Source organism: Colias croceus, chromosome Z (genome assembly GCF_905220415.1).
Source record: "Colias croceus chromosome Z, ilColCroc2.1".
NCBI lineage: Eukaryota > Metazoa > Arthropoda > Insecta > Lepidoptera > Pieridae > Colias > Colias croceus.
Genome location: NC_059568.1, coordinates 5,358,452 through 5,382,649, shown reverse-complemented (window position 1 = coordinate 5,382,649; position 24,198 = coordinate 5,358,452). Strand labels below are relative to the sequence as shown.

The 24,198-nt window shown below is 38.5% G+C and overlaps 2 protein-coding genes across 2 annotated transcripts in view; one reads left to right on the top strand and one right to left on the bottom strand.

Annotated features, from left to right (window-relative positions):
* LOC123705103 (sodium-dependent dopamine transporter-like) overlaps nucleotides 1-3,539 on the top strand; it is a 56,686-nt gene extending 53,147 nt beyond the window's left edge. Inside the window, exon 13 of the mRNA XM_045653727.1 lies at nucleotides 3,317-3,539. Within this exon, the coding sequence (XP_045509683.1) occupies nucleotides 3,317-3,475 (159 nt within the window). The 3' untranslated portion in view covers nucleotides 3,476-3,539. The remainder of the gene's footprint in view (nucleotides 1-3,316) is intronic.
* A 4,480-nt stretch (nucleotides 3,540-8,019) lies between these two features.
* On the bottom strand, nucleotides 8,020-13,491 carry LOC123705463. The gene has a single exon (XM_045654241.1). It carries the CDS (start codon nucleotides 13,489-13,491, stop codon nucleotides 8,020-8,022), a length of 5,472 nt encoding a protein of 1,823 aa, XP_045510197.1.
* Nucleotides 13,492-24,198: the final 10,707 nt, after the last annotated feature.

The following is a 24,198-nucleotide window of genomic DNA, read 5'->3' as shown; positions in this document are numbered from 1 at the left end:
TAAGTATTGACATTGGCCACGAAGTGAGTTTTACACTTCTTCGAAACATCTTGAACGTGACAATTTATTATTCAATAACACTTTCTATCAGTATATTTTATACTTTGTTTTCTTCGTTGTAAAGACGTTTCTTTGAAGCGAGAAGTGGAGTCGCTTCGATGTTTTTATTTATTTAGTGTCAGTTATATTGAGTGGAAGGTCATACAGTTGCACGTGGTGAACGTTGGCTGGTTAATATTTAACGATGCGTGTGTATCGATCGATGTAAAGCGCGGCCGCGGGTACGGATGGTTAGCTCGTAGAGTGTGCTTTTACAGAGATGTATGTGACTACACTTTATATGTCGGATCGGTTTACTTTCGCGATATAGTTATGCAAGGTAATATTATAGAGAAGAAATTTAAGATTTTTTGTTTGTGTTACGATTTAATTAAAAAATACTGGTTCGATTTTAAAATTTATTTTACAAATAAAGAGCTACATAATTTTAGTGTGATGTAGACTGTATTTTTTTTAGCATCTAGCATCGTTTTATCCCAATAAAATCTATAAGAGACAATACACGGTATTATAGAAGGATTTCGTGACAAATCTTATAAAGCAATACTTATAGATTGAGTAAATAAATTGCTGTGAGCGTGTAACTAAAACGCGCCTAGTCCAGTGCAAATGTTTAGTCGTAGCTTAGTTGGGTACGTGCTTCAAGCTTCGATCATAGGATCCATATTGTTATAGTGGCGTTATGTTTTCATTTATATTTGCAAGGCGAAAGGTCATGTTTAAAAGCGTGGAGACTTGTTTATTGTATGGTTTTGGTGCGAAAAAAATGAAATAAAAAATCCCAACTATTCACTATTCAGCTTTCACTGAGTGATATAAATTTAAGATACTATACATATAAAAGATCGATCTTTTCATTATTTGTATAGATAATTATATTTAAATTTAATAGAAAGCCATTGGATCTTAGATGAAAGAACAGAAAGGGAAATCGGAAGGAAAATTCTCCGCAAAAGTGCAAGCATAATATAATACGTATACCTACCTATAAGTATTAATTAAACGTATTGTTAACAACATCATGAAGAAAACAATGACGTCATTACAATCGAGAAACGTTACACCCATATATCCGATTCCCTAGAATCGACTACGCTAATAACTCGCCAATACAATATTCATGTTAACTACCGTGCAATTACTTAACAATAATCATAATATTCGAATTAACCGTATTTACGTAACTATCACAAATAATGATGTTAATAAGATATGTTTAAGCTATTTACTACTGTTGTAGCCTTAATTATTCAGCTGCTTAGGGCGGTCGTACACGGACCGCTTCAAGCAGTTGAGGCCGACGGCTCGAAGTCGCGACCGCGCGGTGAACTTTTGATATTCATTCACTGCCGTACACGGACTGTTCGAGCAGTCGCGACCGCCTCAAGCCGTCAAATTCGCGGATTGTAGCGACAGCTCGAGCAGTCAACGACCGACCGCTCGAGCAGTCCGTCTACGTCGCTCAGCCGTTAACTGCTCGAGCAGTCCGTGTACGGCCGGGCTTATGAATAATCTCGAAACAGCAAGTGTGGGTCGTCTTCAACTCTCTCATACTTTGTTCTTTGGGAGCAATTCTTTTATCTTTGGAAGTGAGTTACGTAGGACGCTCACTGAAATTAATTAGTTAGTTCTTGAAAGGTTTGTTTAACGTAGCTACGTAAGTCAGGTTACGTTTTGCTTTAATGGGCGTAAATATCGTGGCATTGCAACAAAAATAATGATGGTTTTTTAATAAAAAAATGAAGGAAAATATTGGAGAAGAATTAATGACAGAAAAAATTCGTACTTACATCTTTTTGAGTTACAATAAAAATTTCACTACAATTAATAAAGCAAATTAAAAAAACTTTAATATTTAGATGCAGAATACTTTTAAATAAGATATACATGCAAATACAGGCAATGAGATGTAATACTAAGCAGCGAACGTCGTCCATTAGCATTTGCAATTTCTCAAGCCGAGTGCACTAGAAACTGAAAAATAGGACCGAATGAATAGAAATGCAGGCGGAGATAAAACAGAGGTTTACACTATTTCTTTTGCTAGGCAAGATGAAGTATTTTAGTGCTGCTTTGGATGTGAAAATTTGCTTAATGCAAGCCGTTCCGAATTACACCTTTAGGCTTTAACTAAGGTCAGGTAGGGTTGCGTTTTTTTGAAATAAGTATTTCTGAATATAATTTGTTCTAAGAGTATTTTTAGAACTATAATAAATTTGTCTACGCTTACTATACCCGGCGCGGCCTAAGATGATCCCTATGACACTGACAGTTATTCTCAAGAGACAAACTTGTAATGGCGTCACCATTAAATTAGAAACGTATTGGAGGCGTCTAAAAATGGCATTTATTAATTTTTACGTAGCTTTATGCTATTACAATGATATTCCGTTGGAATTATAACAATTCTTATCATTTACGAGAAATTATATCAATCTGACTTTACGTTTACGTCCTTCAAAACTTACATCGTTGGCATTTATCGACTAGTGCGGAAAGTATCGATAAACAAATTTCGATAATGGAAAGTCACATTTCGAGTTCACATTTTTTCCATGCTTAAGCTATAGTTCATTCACTATTAAATGGAACAGAAGATCGCAGCATAATTAATTAATTAATTACCGTTCGCGTTAATTTACTTACCTATGAAAATATAAGTTTTTTAGAAAAATTAAACGGGGGATTCCATTTTCATGATAAAATAATATACACTGTGTTAAACGGGTTAAAAATTACGAGAAAATGATAAGGTGCATTTTTATGTTTTGGAAAACTTTCGTTTTACTTACCGTTTCGTTTACATAATAGACGTTAAAAATTCATTTTATAATATTTGTAAAAACATGTTTACCGACGTGGCTGAATGCAAACCACGCCTTTGCCTATAAAATAGTAAAGTATCGACACGATCCATCATACGAGCAATCACTAAGACGAACTGTCATAGGGATCATCTTAGGCCGCGCCGGGTATAATTTTATTATTTAACACTACCTACAATTTATAAGTTACAACTGACACCAACACAATTATTTCGGTATTACATCATATTAACTGACGCGACGAAACTTGTGCCCGTTGTCACGTGTACCTACGTTGTTATATAAAAAAAAAAATATTGTTAATAAATACCCACATATGCACTGATTTTATACCTGTTTTTCATTTATAAGGTTCGAAAAATTACCAAATGCCAACGCCAAATTACTAGATACTTAATAATCTTGTTCATAAACAAATTTTAATTTCACAGGAGAAGTTCGAATGCAACCATCTACCGTTAATATTCAAGAATAAATCGCCTACTTCAGAAAGCACGGAGTCGTCTATCACAAATATATACCACGCTAGTACGGAGAGGAAGAGATTTTCAAGTGTCGTAGACCTCGTCGTCGACAACAGGGAAGTTTAAATTAGTTCACGGCTTGTAAAGTTTGTGATTTGTGAGATTTTTTAATAGAGAACTTTGAAATGTTTGTCGTTTTTTATTGTGGGTGAATACTGAATATGGGAAGTTAATTTTAATTAATACATCTGCATTATATTTTAGCTTATATATGAGCATAATATGATCTCGTGAATAAACGTTTTTATTACAAAAGAAACTATTAATTTCATGTAATCTATCAGGTTGCTTCTTCAAATACATTAACACTTGTAAGTTGTATACGTATTATATTTTATTACAATGTAGAGTAATTGCATGTGTAAATAAACTACATAATATTTCATCGATAATGAACAGAGAGCGTGGGTGGACGTGACATTGTCGAATATCAGCTTTCGATAATACTTCATACATAATAATTAGTTTCGTTAATAAATATCTATTGGATGTAACTTGACGAGTAAAACGAATGCACCAGCGCTAACAATGTAGGTGCAATCCAATTATGGAATACCATTAGATAACGACTAACGAGGTATATTTTTATTTTAGATATATTATTACATTACATTACATTATTAAATTTTTATTTTTTTTTACAATTTTAATGATTTTATCTATGTTACTCTATTCCAACGTTAATTATAAATTTCTTTCTCACAATACATTCATACATAGTCTATTATTTGCCTTCCTCCTTATTTTTCCGAACTTTACTGTATTTCGCTATTTTGCTGCATAAGTTCCCAAAAACAGGCGATGCATTTGATTGATTCGTTTCGAAAAGTCAACAAGTCATAAATCCTACATGCAACTGGAATTCAGTTGATTCAATTCTCTTGCCGTTCCACTTTTGTCGAGAGTTGAAACCGATGCAAGCAAATCACTCAAATTTAATGTTTCCTCTCTACATGCAAATATATTACGTCGCTTGGTGCACTAGTGTTTCGAGTTTAATTGCAAAAGGACTATGCTACATACATATATGTATAAATTGTGAAATAAGTAGTAGTAGTTTTGATCTCGAGTAATATAATATTGCTCGTTCGTATAATTTCTACGTTGTTCGAATATTTTATGATCTAGTTTGAGAAACCGTCCAATACCGCTTCATTGGTACAGTAGTTGACGCGTGGGCGTAGCGCCGTCCTGGGTTCGATTCCCGGTGGAGACGACGACGTTTTTTGATAAACGATTTTGTCTAAAGACTTTTACATGATGTTAAGCCAAAATTCTGCCATTATTTATTTTTTTATTTTATTTTATTATTCACGGTCGCTACCATAATGGTTCGTGAAAAGTAACATTCAGTTAAAAAATATGACAATATTATGAAAGGAATTTAGTTTATAAATCTTCAATAGACTTTTAATACGGTTTAAGTAAGCACTTAATAAAAAGCCCTCCATCGTGAATTGATCAAGGGGATTAGCATTATAAAACGATGAAGTTTATTCACATATCATAGTTTGAAATAAATTATAGTTTGCTAAAACCAATTTAATAATATAACGGTAACGTTGAAGAAAAGAATATAGGTTCTTCAAGTTACCTCGTTTATTTATGTATTTTTTTTATTTGTGCTACATCACTGCAGTTTTTCTAATCAACGAACTGTAATGAAACTAGCACGATGGACTAGAAACATTTTACACCACTACTTTATAATGTGAATTAACGGAAAAGGAATAGGTATTTATTTTTTCTTATAATTAAGTAGAACCAAAGTTCAAATACTTGATATGGTTTATATTTGTTAAATTTGGAGGTACCGTAGCGTTTCTACCTACTTAATATAAAATTGTCCATAGTATAATAAAAATGGGAAATGTGAAATAGGTATAAAGCTTATTATGTATTCGTTTTAAAGCGAAATTTTAGCTTAAAATGGTTTAAACAAGTACTTACTGTAAATACCGCGAAGTTTAGTACCGGGAAATCGTGGGAGGTTAGCTGTTTTATGGAAATACAAGCTTAACATTGAACTCACGTAGTGCTGGTTTAGCGTAGTTCATTGATTTCCCGCAAGTATTATAAAATTCAATGTCAGTAATATTATTTTACAGGTTTAATTTACATGGATAACGTGGACGCCACTCTAGATTATTGCAAAAAAATGAATAGGAATAAAGGCGGCCGCACACGGGCAGTTCGAGCAGTTAACGGCTGAGTGATGTACATAGACTGCGAGAGCGGTCGGTCGTTGACTGCTCGAGCTGTCGCTACCAACCGCATAGTTGACAGCTGGTCTACGGCAGTAAATGATTGACTGTAGTTCACCGCGCGGCCGCGGCTTCAAGCAGTCGGTCTCAACTGCTTGAAGCAGTCCGTGTACGGCCGCTCTAAGACTGGGCTAAGGTAAAGAGGTGTTTGATGGACTGTACGATCTACGGGTACTATGGACATTGGACGCTATTCCCCCATAGGACACCGCGCCATAAGGTGCCCTGCGGGTCGACTGATTGCACGGTTGGGATATCAATCGTCACGTAGATATCCCATCCGTGGGCGATGGGGTCGTCACATCCCTACGCCATTTTGTAATGAACAAACAAAGATTAAGCGCCAAGGCACAATCCATGCAAACGTTTCAGCACAAGTTGCCCTGTGGGTCGACTGATTGCACGGTTAGGATATATATCGTCACATAGATATCCCATCCGTGGGCGATGGGGTCGTCACATCCCTACGCCATTTTGTAATGAATAAATGACTGAGTGCTAAGGCACAATCCATGCAAACGTTTAAGAGTGATACGAAATTTCAAAGGATTTGTTATCCCAATGAGTTTTAGTAAGTTACGAAAAGTACCATCTTTATCTCAAATGACAATTATTACTCATCCAACATAATATTAAAACACAGTTTATCTCCGACGTACATAATCAAATCACACTGTATTCCAGCAAAGCTGGATTCCAAGTTATTAATTTTAACGACACAAAAATAATATAAAATAACGTCTCCACCTGAAACGTCTAGAACAAATATTATAAACGATGAAATACCTTGAGAAACGTGTAAACTACGACAGGAAATTTCTCTTCGAACATTGCAAGTACTGGGAAGCGGTTTCGTTTGGCACGTGCATTGGAATAGCTGGAATCGCCCTGTAATAATACTATTATTTTTTCAACACTGAGATTATCTAGAAATTTCTCAACAAGTTTTCATGGATTTAACTTGATGTTACCCGTGGATTTGCACGCATGGTCAACAAAATATTTGCGAGAACAAAGAAATTTGAGTGATTTAAAATTAAAACAGACATCTTTGTGATGAGATTATAATGTAAACTCACGAATGCATATCATTGCTCTTCGTTTCGATTTGATTGCTTAGGTTAGGTTAGTAAAAATTTGTCTTAGCTATTTGATAATTTTCAACACACTAAAATTCTGGCAATTTTTTATGTGTCGGTTGCTTATAACACTATGTTTTATCTGTAGGTTTTATAAATGTCTACCCCGAGCTAATAAACGACGTTCAAAAGGCTTGTGTGGTCGGGCCTGGGTATAAGTTCACTGTATCGTCGCTTCAAATAGCTGTCTAGTGTTTATGTTACTGCTAATATTATAAATCATGTTTTATTAATAAAGTCCAGATCCCATAGGTTAACCATTTTTGGTATTAAAAAATATAAGTAGCTAGATATGTACCAGCTGACGATAATATTTAGCAAATTATATATGTTTAAAAAAGTAATGATTATAGAAGTCGATATAGAGCTCTGAGTAGAACTAACAACAAAACAAATTATATTTGCATTTTTTGCATGATTTGTCATGTGTAATAATCATAACTGAAGCAAGATTCATACAAATAAATTTTCATTTCATTTCATTTCATTTCAAGAATGCTTAGACGAATTATTTTTCTCTCAAAACGGTCATATTGACTCTAACTAAAACAAGGATCTTTGTATTAAATGATATACAGTTGAAACTACATACAGCTGCAGTTTAACCATTTAGCGCAGTAGCCGTAACATCCACGCTATGTGCGGTTGACCTCATTACAACCCAACCACACGCCTGAGGGACCCTCGGCGAGCTTCCACAAACATGGACGGGTTGACTGGTTATGACTCTCATTATCACAAGTAGGCCGATGCCTTCAACTTTTATCGTCTTTGATTATTTATTAAAATTTAAAACCTACACATATCCGTTGCTAGGTTGATGTCCTTTCCTTGGTTATGAATCAGTACACGTATTAATTATAGCCCCGGTCAGTGGACTGTATGTTCTTTGTATAGGGTGAGGCGCAGAGGTTCCCACTTGTTGATTAAAACTCGCAGCGATTTCCAAGGTGATTTATTTACCATACAATATTTACAAATCTTACACGTTAAGTACATTTCTATCCTACTTAAGACTAACGGTGGGTACGATGAGCAACATGAGCGTAAGGGCACAATACGCCCCGCCCACTCGATCCCACTACCGCGGCCCGGTGCCGTTTTCGCTGGGTATAGCGCGCATCGCATAGGCGCGCTCCCGTTGCCCGTCGCTCGGCGCCGCCGTCGTCCCTGTAGTTGCCGTCCGCACCAGAGGGTATAGCGCGCATTACATAGGCGCGCTCCCCGTTGCCTGTAGCTCGGCAACGCCGTCGTCTATGTAATCGCCGTCCGCAACAGCCTCCCCCCGGTGAAGTCCTCGGGACGCAGCCTCTTCTACGGGAAGGACGACGACCTTTGTTACCGGTCGCTTTAATTGATGCCCTCTTGATTGCACCATGACGCTTCTGATTTCCCCATCCGGTCCGGGAAATGTTTGCGTAATTCTTCCTCGTGGCCATACATTTCTTGGAAGCGCAGCGTCGGCAACAATGACAATATCGCCAACCTTAAGCGCTTGTTTATCATGTCGCAGGTGGCCGCGTGGGTTGAGTGTTGGTAAGTACTCGCGTACCCACCGCCGCCAAAACTCGTTCGCTAGCGCTTGAGCTTTCTTCCATGTTCTTTTTGTTATATGTTCACATGCGCCTACTAGTGGCATGTCGGAAGGGCCACCCAACAGAAAATGGTTCGGAGTGAGTGCCTCCGGGTCCTCTGGTGTCACCGGCACGTGTGTTAGCGGTCGAGCATTGATCGTGTGCTCAACCTCCGCTAACAGCGTAATTAATATCTCTTCGTGCGGTTCTTTTTGGAAAAGTACGGCGAGAAGCGAAGTCTTTACAGAACGAATAAGTCTCTCCCACGCGCCGCCTTGATGTGGTGCGCCGGGAGTGATGTATTTCCAGTTCATTCGCTGTTGTAGGCCATAGTCTTTAAGTTCACTTTCCCATACTTCAATGGCTCGACGTAACTCAGTATCGGCGCCGCGGAAATTAGTTGCGTTGTCTGAGTACATAACTCGCGGCCACCCACGTCGTGCTGCCATACGCCGCATCGCCATTATCGCAGAGTCGGTAGTGAGAGCGCCGACTAACTCTATGTGTACAGCCCGTGTTGAAAGGCAAGTAAATAGAGCCCCCCAGCGCTTCTCTCTTCGGCGTCCTATTGTAACCGTCATTGGACCGAAATAGTCGAGTCCGCAATTCGTGAATGGTCGCACGAATGCCTCGGTCCGCTCCGCAGGTAGGTCACCGAAGTTCGGCATAATGGGCGTGGCCTTCTTTATACGACATGTCGAGCATTCCTTCGCTACGGCCTTAACTGTCGGTCTGACTCGCAATATCCAATATCGCTGCCGTAAGTCATTAACCACACGCTCATTGTTCGCGTGCAGCGCTCTTTCATGTTCTCTTCGCACTAATAGTCTTGTGAAGCGATGACCGCCGTCTAATATGACGGGAAACTTGCATACGTTCGGTATGGCTGCGTGCTTCAAGCGGCCGTTCAGTCGCAGGAGGCCGTGTTCGTCAAGCACGGGATCAAGTTTGGCTAGTCTGCTGCTTCGACATATTGACTTTTTGTTCGTCAATCTTTCTATATCTTCTTCAAACTTGTCGTGTTGTGAAGCTTTTATTGCTAAGCGTTCGGCTTCTTCTAGCAAATTAGTATCGAGCGTCGTCTTGATTTTCTTAGCTCGGTTTATAAACATTAATACATAGGCGATCGCTCGTATGTAACGCTCGTATTTTGAAAAGCGTGTTACGTCCGGTACGCTCTGTCGTATGTCGGCTCGTTCTGTGGCTGTGTAATGTTCGACAGCCGCCACTTCTAGCCACGGTGTTTGTTCGGGCCATGATTCCCTCGGTTCGCGTAGGAAAGCAGGGCCGGTGAACCAACGGTCGTTCTCGTTCTTTTCTTCGTTATTGATACGAGTCGCGTCGTCCGCCACATTGTCGGCGGTAGGCACCCACCGCCATTGATTTATCTTCGTTAATTCGGCTATTTCACCCAGCCTGTTCGCCACGAATGGAGTGTGACGAGCTTTATCGTTTCGAATCCACTGCAATACGGTTGTTGAGTCCGTCCAATATGTGTGACTCGCCACGGCTAGTCTATGCTCCTTTAGTATAGTGGACGCAAGACGTACGCCGATTAGTGCGGCCTGCAGCTCGAGTCTCGGTATACTTTGCGTTTTCAACGGCGCTACTCGCGCTTTAGCAGATATCAGCGCTATGCGTACGTTTCCGTTCGGCTCTTCGGAGCGCCAGTAGGCGGCGCTTGCGTACGCTTGCTCGGAGGCGTCGCAGAAAATATGAAGTTCGACTTTAACTCCCCCCGTATTGCCGTACCATCGTGGTATTCGCAGCTTGGTGATGTCATTTAATCGTTTCAGCCAGTCATCGAAGTTAGCGTAGTCTTCTGCCGGTATGGGCTCGTCCCAATCAAGCTTCAGCCTCCATAAATTTTGAAGTATTATTTTGGCCGTGATTGTATAATAACTTATGAGTCCCAGCGGGTCGAAGATTGACATCACCGTTCCTAGCGCTTCCCTCTTTGAAGGAGGTCGACGGCGCTCTTTCACGTCGGTGTGAATCCTCGCTAAACATGTGTTGAAAGAAAGTTTATCTTCTCGCGGGATCCACACCATTCCCAATGTCTTATTCATATCGTGGTTAGTGGCCACTAGACTCGCGGTCGCCCGTGTTCGCAGGTCGAACGGCGTGTGTTGTATCACCGTGTCGCGATTACTACTCCACCCAGCTAATGTGAAGCTAGCGTGGGCGTGCACATGTATGACTTCCTTGATTGTTTGTATAGCTTCGTCTTCGGTCCTGAAGCTATCGACGAAGTCATCCATATAATGATTTTTCGTTATCGCTTCATATGCTAGCGGATGCGATAATCGGAAATCTTCAGCGTTCTTGTTTCTAACGCCGTGTGCGATGAATGGCGAACTACGAGCCCCAAATATCATTGAAGTCATTTTAAACGTTTTCGGAGGGCTCGTTCTATCATCGCCTCGCCAAAGGAAAAGCTGCGCGCCTTGATCTTGTTTTCTAATCTTAATTTGAAGAAACATTTCTTTAACGTCGGCCGTCACTGCGACTTCATTTTCTCTATATTTGTAGAGTATTCCCGGCAGTGACTGAAGTAAGTCGGGGCCGTCTAGCAGCTCGTCATTTAGGCAGACGCCCTTATCTCTTGCGGCCGCGTCGAACACTACTCTGAGTTTTCCCGGCTTGTTTGGGTTAACGACTGCGAAGTGCGGGAGATACCACGTAGTAGTCGCCGGTAAGTCATCGTTTGTTACCGGTGCGGCGTATCCCTTGTTAATGAGATTTTGAATCTCCGCCGTGTATGCATGTTTGAATTCTTCGCATCGATCCATTTTGTTCTCAATGGATTTTAACCTTTTTCTAGCCATCTCATAGTTTAACGGTAGCGTAGGTTTGTCGGTTCGCCATGGCAGGCCTACTTCAAAACGTCCGTTAATGCGACGTGCCGTTTCTTCGAATATGCGTATAGCGCGCTCGTCGACACTCGATTTTCTTTGTGTTACTTTTATACCGAGTGCGTCGATTTCGTAGCTTTTCTTCATTAGTTTTTCCAACGATTTGTTACTAACGCAGTCATCGTCGTTTTCATACGTATGTAACACATTTTCACGACTTAATGTTGTTTTGGGTGTGGTGCCGTGTATGACCCACCCTAGTCGTGTGAGTGACGCTACAGGTTCGCCACGTTTGCCGGTTCTCAGCTTTCTTGATATAATCAAGTCCCAGTTATCGGACCCGATTAACAACTTCGGTTTGACTTTACCGATGACGTCTTTCAAAGGCAATCCTTTTAAATGATTGTATTTCAGCGTGTTCGCGCTTATTGTTTGTCCACCTATTGCTAGGTTTGTCATTGTTCGCACACGGATCGCGCGTGACGCTCCATTGTTTTGTCGGCTTATCTTAATTTGCACCGATCTACTGTTCATGATGTCGCTTGACGCCCCCACCCCGCTTATTCGTAGGGGTTGCGTAGGTCCGTTTAATTCAAGCTCTCGTGCGAGGTCTTCGTCGATCAATGATATTGTTGATCCCTCGTCTAATAAAGCATATGTTTTGATTTGCTTTTCGCCATCCGATTTTATATACACCGGACATACTTTTAATAAAACAGCTTGGTTGTTGCTGTTAATAGTAGTCGAGAGTACAACTTCAGTCGGTTTCTCTTCGATCGCTATTTTTTCTTCGTGTAACATCGGGTGATGCGGTTTATCGCACCCGTCTATGTCGCACCTTTTATGCTTGCACCGGGATCGCAGGTGCGTGCTAACAATGCATTGAAAACAGGCTCGCGCCTTCTTCATTCGTTCCCAACGCTGGCTTAGTGACATATTTGCAAATTCTTTGCACTTTGGTGTTTCATGCTCGCGCCCGCAACATAAGCAACTTATCTTTTTATCATCGTTATTAGTCGCATAAATGTTCGCGCGGCGTAGCCGTCGACTCTCTCTTTTTTCAACTGTTGTTGTCTCTGTCTTCTTACTGTAGTTGTATGTAAGTTGTAGATCCGCTTCTTTGATGAGATAATTCGACAATGTGAGAAATATGGGCTCATATGTCGTGCCATGTGCTTGACCGTAGTCCGTCCACCGTGCTTGATAGTGCAGGCTCAGTTTATTTAGTATTTCTCTGACGAGCATTGTACTGTTAACGTAGCTTCTATCCTCTATGCTGTTTAACAGCCAAGCTATATTCTGTACTTTCACGGCGAATTGGTTAAGTTCTACAGCCGTCGTGCCGGGTCGCGGCAGCTTCTTTATCTCGTCCATTGCACGGTCGATAATTATTTCGGGTCGACCATAGCATTGGTTAAGCGTTCTCATTATTAGCTCAGGATCGTTCGTTGTGCTTAATAGAACCGCAACAGTGTCGCGTGCGGCTCCCGTTAAACAAGCACGTAACCTGGCTAGATTCTCAATGTTTGTGTATTTGTACAGTCGCGTCGTGTCCTCGTACGCGGCCTTGAAGTACAGCCATTCTGTTACATTTCCATTGAACTGAGGTAAATCGAAGCCTTGTCTTGGAGGCGGCCTTTGTCTCGTCAGCTCCTCAAAGACTTCAGTTAGCTTTTCTATCCCGCGATCTCGGGATCTTGCTCTCGGTGTTCCGACTTTCGTTGTGTCGTGTTCTACGACGGGTAACTCATCTCTACGTTGCCCGACCGTATCTTTAGTCCACGCGACTTGTCGCGATGACTCCCCCCGTGTTGGAAAGGGGGCGTCACCGTGTCTTTGTGGCATAGCGGTCGCTTCTTGGCTGTGTCTTTTGAGCCAGTCTTGTACTCGATCTTCTGACTCTATCGGTAGCGCGTCCGTTCTGTCAACAACGCTAGCGTCGTCAGCAATTCTCGCAATGTTCGCTTCCATTTCTTTAAGTATTTGCTCTTTTTCGAGCGCTATCATTTTCTTTTCGAGCGCTAGTAGCTTGCTTCCTGCCTCTGCTTGTGCTTCCTTCAGTCGCGATCTCACAGATCTCGTCGTTCTGACTGAGGCCTGTGACTGAGTGTCGTCTACTCGTGTTTCCGTTTCTGCGGGTGCTGTCGTCGTCGTTTCTCGTAGCTCAGACGGTGATGCGGGCGGTCTTGTATGTGTAACGGCCGCTGCATCCGCCTCGTCTGTCTTCTTCGGTCGGTTGCGGGTCATCATCTTCCCTAACGTCCCTAACGTCCCTAGCAGCCCTAACAGCCCACGGCGAGGTGCTGTAGCAACAGTGTTCGCTCACCGTGAGAATGGAAAAGGTGGATGAGGTAGGAAGGAACTACCCAGCAGAGGACGCAAGTGCGTGAGGTTGCTCGAGGACAAGGAGGAACACCTTGCCCCGTCAGCGTGCCTACAGTCCGGCCCTCACACGATCTCGCGCCTTACCGGCGAAGTCGAACTGTACAGTCGCGTTGGATGCGAACTGGTGACTGCGTTCGAACAGTCACTCCCGCCTTGCGGCGTTAACTGTGTGCGCCCGTTTGGCACCGTTAGGTGGGCTAACACACAGCCGCGGTAAACCGCGTTAGATAAATCAGCCTCGTAGACACGCAGCGCAGTCGTCGTTCGGCTGAGCGTCTTGTGCTTAAGACTGAAGATACGCAACGTTCGTAGCTCGGCGTATTATCTTCTTTCTTCTTAATAAGCACGTCGTCTTCGCAGTGAAGTTTGCTTCAACAAAATCCGGCGCGTCGATGGACCAGGCACTATTAATTATAGCCCCGGTCAGTGGACTGTATGTTCTTTGTATAGGGTGAGGCGCAGAGGTTCCCACTTGTTGATTAAAACTCGCAGCGATTTCCAAGGTGATTTATTTACCATACAATATTTACAAATCTTACACGTTAAGTACATTTCTATCCTACTTAAGACTAACGGTGGGTACGATGAGCAACATGAGCGTAAGGGCACAATACGCCCCGCCCACTCGATCCCACTACCGCGGCCCGGTGCCGTTTTCGCTGGGTATAGCGCGCATCGCATAGGCGCGCTCCCGTTGCCCGTCGCTCGGCGCCGCCGTCGTCCCTGTAGTTGCCGTCCGCACCAGAGGGTATAGCGCGCATTACATAGGCGCGCTCCCCGTTGCCTGTAGCTCGGCAACGCCGTCGTCTATGTAATCGCCGTCCGCAACAACACGAGTAATACGTCTTGTATATGAAAAGAACAATTATGTTAGTAGTCAGAAATAAGCTCACGAAGAATTAGAACATGCAAGTTTACGTAGGTAGCTAATACATTGTCGGTCTCTATCTAGGTCAGTTTGTATCTTGGGGTCTTGTAAGCACTGGCTGTTGTGAGAAAACTTAAGATCGCGGAATACTATTTATGCTAATTAGCTGGGCATTTTATAAATAGCCTAGATTCAGATTGCACGTCTACGTACCCAGTTAAAATTGGAGATGTTTAATTAAAGGTTTGTTCGTTTCATTAATTATAATTAAATGGGATGGAATAAAATTCTTATCAAGCTAAATTATAAAGTTTTGTTGTAATATTGCTTTTAGACTTCGTTTTCACAAGACACTTGTCTAGATCTTATTAATTAATAAAAGTTTAGGCGTTATTTGTAACTAGAGATCAAAAGTTGTAAAATTTACACAGTATTAATTTTTGTGACATGAAGTTATGAACTTTGTTATTCTTGTTTATTTGTTTTAATAGTAGTTACATTCGTTAAATGACTTAGGATAATCTGTTTCAAAGTCAAATGTATCAACGCGTCTGCTACTTAATTATATATTTTGTAGACGTTATTATTCATATTTATTATTGTCTTCATCATTCCATTCCATTTGCACCGTTATGAGAAATCCGCTCTAAAATGCATGAAATATTTCAATACAAAGATCGCGCTGTGTAAGTAGATGAGTTCATTTAATGTACCGAGAACTGCAAGTAAATGTTATTTAACTGGACCCTCGCAGAAGATAAGAAAAGCGCTGAAATTGCGTCCTTCAACAAATAATTAACGATATTATTCGTTTCGAAGCGGGGTTTCACAGTTCTTCGGAATTGCTAGAAGAATAAGATGAAGACACAATTTGTTATAGACGTTGGATAAATTATTTTCCGAGTTTTTAGTCGAAAAATGTGAATGTGATTTTAGAATTAAAGAGCTGTCCGATACGTTTGTGGTTATATTGTTAACAAATGCTAACTATCTCTTTTTGAATTTTAGTAACGCGCGGCCGCCATTTTGAAAAATGGGTTTCACACTATCTCCTCCTAGCAAAGAATATAGAATATTTGACAAGTAACATCTTAGCTTCACCACAGGCTTCACATAAAATAAAGAAGTTATAAATAAACATAATTATGTAGGTAAGATAATTCCGGCGACCGTGATGGGGAAAATACGTATAAGTTAAATTAAAATCTAACTAGTGTTCCCACATCTGAAATTCCCCAAATGCTTTAAATATCTCAGCGATAATAACGAGTATTATTTCCTTGTGAAAAAGTGACGACGCTAGACCATCTCTATAGCGCAGTCAATGTTCAACTAAGGCATCATGTTGGCATCATGGTATGGGGGCTTCTTGAGGGCTTCTTTTCAATTCTTCTTATGAAAGTTGTATTAACCAGCTTTACATCACACATTGCGATTAGACAAAATGTCAGTATTTGCATAATCAAAATATTGTCCAAAAGCAATGTGCCACGCACCGCTGTCTTTGCTGTTCTTCATTTCTTCTAAAATATTGTCTTCTTATAAATCATAGTTGATCTGGTTGCCTAGTACGAGTTGGTAGCTACATTTTAATAAGAATGTATAGTATACTTTGAAATACTAAATCACTGTAAAAAAGAACGTGCGTGCCGAACATACGTGTCAGAAGTGAAACTACTTTGGCAAGATTCAAAGATTGTGCCACAAACTTAACTATCCCGGTGAAAAAAACTGTGCCGCTAGTAGTAAAATCGACATCAGTGACACCGTCACCGGGTCAGTTAAGTTTGTGGCACTATCACATTTGTCACCACTCCATGACGCCACCTCAAAATTTTACTTTCAACGCGCCTTAAGAAGTTTCACATCAAAAAAATAATATAAACTGTTACATATTCAAAGTAGCATTATATGACATACTAGCGGTCCACCCCGGCTTCGCCCGTGGTACATATTAACGTTTTCTCTACATAAGAACCATCCTCGTACTTCAAGGAATATAATAAAAAAAGAATTATCGAAATCGGTTCAGCCGTTCTCGAGTTATGGAATTACAACGAAAAGTGGCATTGATTTTTATATATTAGATTATGTAGGTACCTATTTCATTTCATGAGTCATAATATAATAAAAGCAAAATTCACTTAGTAGTATATTGATAAACACACACTGTTAAATATCTCATCTATATAAAATTAATACATGTGATTATTGAGTTCTTCATTGCTTCAAAGATGGAAGTCGTGCTAGACAGCAGAAGAAGACACAAGAAGCTGGTTTTGTGAGTACTCACTAAAACCGGCATCGATGTGTCTTATACTGCCACTAGCTTTCCATTTGTTACTAAAACAACTCCATTTATTACTTAACAATAGTGGATCGGATGGATTAAATTAGTATGAGTTCATAGCTACAATTTTACAAATGATTATAAATTTAGATATACAACCCCGAGTATCATCGTCACTGTGAACTCGCACAAAGCAAATAATTTTTCTTTTGGACAGGCCAAATAATATAATGAGCACGATATGCACGATGCGATGATACATGCAAAAGATTTAACTACAAAGTTATATTAACTAAACCATTTTATATAATATTCTTCGAGAGCTTCAATGCTTCACAGATGATAATCGTCTAAGACAGATGTTAGAATGAAAAAACGCTTATCTGAAAGCTCAAACAAAGTGTCAATATCATTCTACCAGCGTCTTTCCGATTTTCGATTGCTTTTATATGCTTTTACAACTCCATAGACGATCCCAATGTGTAGTGTGTGTAGAGGGTCCTATACATAAAGCCGGCTATTCACCTACCTGCCGTAGGAGCAATTAAAAAGCCAAAGAGTCCAATTTTAAAATTGTCCCTGCTTGCCTATACAAATTACAATTAAGGAGCCAACTAAGGGTGCAATTCGAATATTGCCCCTGCGGCAGGTACGTGAGTAGCCGGCTTAAGCAAGCAAGGCTTTTTATTAAATATTAAATTAAATTCCTACAATCTCATCACACGCTTATTACGGGTGAAGTCTTCGCGACGTTTTAGAAGAAGATAAGTAATACTATCAAGGAACAGTATAATTCCATTAATTATAATACAATGCAGTTAGATGACATCTTCCTTTGCTTATAATAGTAACATGATCTTTTATATTATGTGCAATTATTCAAAATACAAATATATTTTCTGTATTAATTTTGTTATCGACGTAGTTTTATACATTTATCTATAAGAAGAAATTACTGCATCAATAAACTAATTAATTGTTAGGCGGACTGTCGAATGTTCATGGTAATACTTTTATACAATATAAAAAAGACATTGAGAAAATAATTTCTTCAAACTTCCGTCTTCCCGGGAAACTATCCCGGTCATTGTAATTCGCATGAACTTCAAATAGCTCTCTTCCTTGTTGAAAGTTGGATAAGACGGCAGCCAGACAGGAATAATGTTATTGTACGTGCTATAAATACATTAAACAATATTCCCCCGGCGCCATCTTCCCATTTCTTCATTGTTTCTAGAAACTTGAACGTCGAATACAAATCACTACACAGTATAAAACAAAGTTGCTTTCTCTGTCCCTATATGTCACTTTGAGTGACGAACACGCCGCGGATGCGCAGCGAATTCGTTGCGGACGCGTGGCAGATGCGCAACGTTTACGTCACAGTAATATGTACACTCATTAACAAAATGGAATCCGTACTGGTTGTTACTTATAACTTGTGATAGTATAATAATTATGAGATCATTATTTTTTACGAGTTTCATAACATGTTAATGTTTAGGGTATTGTTTTATCTATTAAATCTTGGTCGAAATGCAATCAGATAGGTCATTGTAATTCGCAAGAACTTTAAATAGCTCTCTTCCTTGTTGAAAGTTGGATAAGACGGCAGCCAGCTAGGAATAATGTTATTGTACGTGCTATAAATACATTAAACAATATTCCCCCGGCGCCATCTTCCCAATTCTTCATTGTTTCTAGAAACTTGAACGTCGAATACAAATCACTACACAGTATAAAACAAAGTCGCTTTCTCTGTCCCTATATCCCTATATATGTCACTTTGTATGCTTAAATCTTTAAAACTACGCAACGTATTTTGATGCGGTTTTTTTATAGATAGAGTGATTCAAGAATCAAGAGGAAGGTTTTAGTATATAATTTATTAGGTTTTAGATAAAGCGGGCGAAACCGCGGGCGGTAAGCTAGTATATTTATATTACTTGTGCTATCGACGTAGTTTTCTACATTCATCTCTTTAAAAGAAGAAATTACTGCATCGATAAAATAATTAATTGTTAGGTGGACTGTCGAATGTTCATGGTAATACTTTTATACAATATAAAAAAAAGACATTGAGAAAATAATTTCTTCAAACTTCCGTCTTCCCGGGAAACTATCCCGGTCATTGTTATTCGCATGAACTTCAAATAGCTCTCTTCCTTGTTGAAAGTTGGATAAGACGGCAGCCAGACAGGAATAATGTTATTGTACGTGCTATAAATACATTAAACAATATTCCCCCGGCGCCATCTTCCCAATTCTTCATTGTTTCTAGAAACTTGAACGTCGAATACAAATCACTACACAGTATAAAACAAAGTCGCTTTCTCTGTCCCTATATGTCACTTTGAGTGACGAACATGCCGCGGATGCGCAGCGAATTCGTTGCGGACGCATGGCAGATGCGCAACGTTTACGTCACAGTCATGTACACTCATTAACAAAATGGAATCCGTGCTGGTTGTTACTTATAAATTGTGATAGTATAATAATTATGAGATCATTATTTTTTACGAGTTTCATAACATGTTAATGTTTAGGGTATTGTTTTATCTATTAAATCTTGGTCGAAATGCAATCAGATAGGTCATTGTAATTCGCATGAACTTCAAATAGCTCTCTTCCTTGTTGAAAGTTGGATAAGACGGCAGCCAGACAGGAATAATGTTATTGTACGTGCTATAAATACATTAAACAATATTCCCCCGGCGCCATCTTCCCAATTCTTCATTGTTTCTAGAAACTTGAACGTCGAATACAAATCACTACACAGTATAAAACAAAGTCGCTTTCTCTGTCCCTATATGTCACTTTGAGTGACGAACATGCCGCGGATGCGCAGCGAATTCGTTGCGGACGCATGGCAGATGCGCAACGTTTACGTCACAGTCATGTACACTCATTAACAAAATGGAATCCGTGCTGGTTGTTACTTATAAATTGTGATAGTATAATAATTATGAGATCATTATTTTTTACGAGTTTCATAACATGTTAATGTTTAGGGTATTGTTTTATCTATTAAATCTTGGTCGAAATGCAATCAGATAGGTCATTGTAATTCGCATGAACTTCATATAGCTCTCTTCCTTGTTGAAAGTTGGATAAGACGGCAGCCAGACAGGAATAATGTTATTGTACGTGCTATAAATACATTAAACAATATTCCCCCGGCGCCATCTTCCCAATTCTTCATAGCTTCTAGAAACTTGAACGTCGATTGGAGTGCTATAGTACACAACTACACAGCTACATAAGAATCGCCATAGTAAAAACTCTGTATGGCATATAATCTTGGTACAATCTCCTCAAACCTGAGACGGTATAGAAGACAACTTAATGCCTGTGAAAGGCGGTTGGCTGCAACGCAACACGCAACGTAGCGCGTGAATGCGTTTTTTAACGTTGCTAGTAAGTATATCAGTTTATACATAAAAACATGCTCTGAATGCGCATTCGCGTGAGTATCTTCATACGCATTACATCACGTATTTGGGCGCTACGCTGCCTTTTGCGTAGCAGTGTACCTGTCGGCTTAAGACGGCTTCTCACGTACCTGCCACAGGGGCAATTGTGGAACAATCTCGATTGCACGGCGGTTGGAGCAATTTTAATTGTTCTCTAAATTGCCCCTGCTTGCCTATACACATCACAATTATGGAGTCAATTAAGTGTGCAATTCCAATATTGCCCCAGCTGGAGGAAGGTGAGTACCCAGTTTTACACAATAACTAGATCTCAGATAAACAAATGTGTTATTATGCTTTCTTTGCTATCCGGGTAATAAGTTGCACACACATACAAAGTTTTTGTTTCAAATCAAGACGAATATAGACTACAGTTTATCATTCTTGCTACGAACTCGCACAGATAACTTAATTCTTCTAAAAATTCTTAATATTATTACGACTGCTAGTATACAATTATAATATTATTAATTATACATCTTATAAACAAAATTTTTTTATAAACTTTATATTACAAGATTTAAAAAAAAAACATTCTTACTTCACGTAGTACTGGAGTAAGTTTACAAAATAATTTGATCTAATAAAGAAACTAAACTTTAAAATATCACCTTTTAAGTATCACCATCAGTATTTAATAAATTAATTTTTAGTACCTACGTGAATACTGTTTTTTTACACTTTAGTTATAATAGTAGGAAGTTTAAACAATACTTAGGTAGGTTAATAATAATTAAAAGAACTCTTATTTCTCACTTAAGTAGGGTAGTTATATAGGAAAAGCTTCAGTTTTTTGATCCATATTCGTGACACCAACTTTCGTTCAAATTGCGATTGAAGACCAGACGTTATGGATACAATAATACGGCGGATATACGTAATTTCATTTAATATTTGCACAATGAAATCACATTATACCCGCTATTTCAAAGTATCACAATTCTTGGCTTTGATGAATAACTATGAGCTTTAATTGCGAATAAGGAGGCGCGGGCGACCATTACCTATATAGTTATTTATTATGCTGTGAATAAAAAAAATATTATTATTATAGAATAGAAAAAAAAGAGTGTGTGTGTGTGACGCAATTTAAAAACCCAGAAAATAATGTATTTTTATTAACAAATCAAGTCGCTTATTATCCAAAAGTAATCGCCCTGCTTGTATTACGGTGCATTTACACCAAACGAGCGAATGCTCATTCTAACCCCACTATGTCAAATTCTTTTTGTGTAAACAGGCGTAGAGGATTCTATCTTTAATCTTAAGTGCGTTCGAAAAGATTCTAAGTATGCAATGTTCTGATACTGAACAACACTGAATACGAGTTTTTGTTTACAATAAAAGATCGCGAAAGAACGTTCTTGGTCTTGTTCTAGCTGTATGTTCATTTGATTTAAATGCACCGATAGAATTTTGGATGTCCCTCCACCGTAGGAACATGTGCCGTAATCCGTAATATTATGCTTGGTCTTCTTGATACTTTATTTTCTTGCAGTTTCTTCAAACTCTTCAAACGTTTCTTCGTAGATTAGTGTAAAGAACGATTGTGACATAGGATGACCAAAAGCTATGTATTTAAAAGATTTTCGACATCTTGTCACAACCCGCCCTATACAATTTCATTCGAAGCATATACACCTACAGAAGAGCATTAACATTGAGGGTGTAACTACCACATGTAAAAGCTTAGATTAAACAATACTGTATACGTTGTTAATATTATACCTGTGAATTTTTAAAACACCTTAAAATTTATGATAGGTACATAGACAATGAATACTAATGAAAATAGTTCAAAAAGTAAATTAAACAATATATAATATTTGTCTATTCTAAAATAATATGTTAATGTCGATTTCATAAGTTTCTTTAGTTGCTCACTTAGTTGCTCTCATTGAATTCTCCGTAGTTTATTGTAGACAGTATCTTTCACAACTAAAATGTAAAAGGCAATGTATAATGCTCTGATACATTTGTTGTAAAGAAACTGCCTCAAAAAATCTAAATTGAAACAATCTCTGTAGATCTTCTCAAACTCATATTATACCATCTTTCCTTCAATACGTACATATTTATATTGTACAACTTTTTTACAAATTCTAAATACCTAATAAATAAAATTCCGGAATGATGGATACATTGATTTTATATTCTTTATCATGGTTCAACAATTTTCAGCTAAACGGGAAATGTTGTTTAATTTGATGAAATTTGTCCCTGAATTTAGTAAATCGTCATAAGTTTATGCCAATCCCTTCCATGGAAGATTCTATTTCAGTTTTTGCCATGTGACCTTCAGTTTAGAATTCAAGATTGTTTATTAAATCATAATTGCTGCAATGCTTCTATAATTAAATGTACATTGGTTCGTACTGATAAAATATTGTAAAAATACGTATACACATAATTAGTGGGACGGTTAACATTATAATTATCCCAGTTAGAAGTAAAACAAGCCTTGACCTTAAACAATTTCTTATATAGAGTGTTATCTAGTAGACCTAATAATGTTTTAGTTAATAATCATTCTGCTTGTATTAAGCGCACTCCAAACTCCTTAAAACTGCACTAGAATAGCTGAAGACATGGGCCGTAATCCGTAACATGCTAGGTCTTCTTGAAGCTTTCTTTCCTTGCATATAACTCGGTTATAAAATTTTTGCACTTTATTTCAAAGACATTGCTTTTAGTTGTAACATTATAAATAAATATTATGTATTACATTATCGCATAACTGTCTTAATATCCTTGTATATTCGTGTCGATTTCATAAGTTCCTTTAGCTGCTCATATTGAATTCATCGTAGTTTATTGCAGGCGGTATCTTTCGCAACCAGATGTATCAGGCAATGTATAATGCCTCGACACAAATGTATTGAAGAAACCGCCCCAAAAAAATTGTGACAGTCGCGTCTCTAATACATTATAATATCTATATTTCCGTTTCGCATTGTCACGGCATCACGTGTGAACGGCTGAACAGATTTCGATAATTCTTTTTTTAATATAATCCTTGAAGTACGAGTATGGTTCTTATGAAAAAAAAAAACATAACGGGCGCACCCGAGGCGGACCGCTAGTATTCGATATATCTATCACATTTTATATCATCTTTACTTCAATACATGCATGTTTTGTTTTAATGTTCATCTTTTTTATAAATTGGAAGTAATAATTCCGGAATGACTGATTATTTTTATATTCTATATTTTATTACAATTTTTCAGCTAGATGTGAATTTATGTCTAATTTGATCGAAATATTAACGTCACAAGTTTGTATAATATTATATCCATTGCAGATATTACATATATTCTAGCGTTTTTGCCATTTGTCTAGACCTACAGTTCAGAATCCAAAATTGCTGTAAGACTATTGCAGGCACAATGCTTCTATAATTAAATGAACATGGGTTCGTACTATTTACATGTATAAATAAGCGTACACTCATAATAATTTATGGACATTAGGACGGTTAACATTATGATTATCCAGGTTAGAAATAAAACGAGCATTGTCCTTAAACAATTCCTGACATATTCGGTCTCGATCAATGACAGTGATGCTATGCTTAACAATGTTTTAGTTATTTACATTTTTTTGTTCTTAAACTTTTTAATTACAAAAATTAAGTAGTATTATAGTTTTACAATGAACAACGAGCGAATTAACAGCAAATTTTCCCATAGCTGTAAGTGCTCGAACCTAATATAGCGTTTATCTCGTAAAATAGCAGACATATTTTCTGTGAAATGGCGATCCTCTCTGTAGTTATTACATGATGTCGTTAGTGTAGCAATTTCAAGATAGACAAGAGATTTAATGAAGTATATCAAGTAGATATTAGTTTATTAATGACGGTAGATAGAAAAAGTGGGTGTAAAATTAATGTTTTTGGTATTATGGCATGTAAATAAAATGTATATATTTGAATGATA

What these genes read in the sequence shown, in the direction of transcription:
- LOC123705463 (XM_045654241.1), bottom strand. Translation starts at nt 13,491, where the DNA reads ATGATGACCCGCAACCGACCGAAGAAGACAGACGAGGCGGATGCAGCG.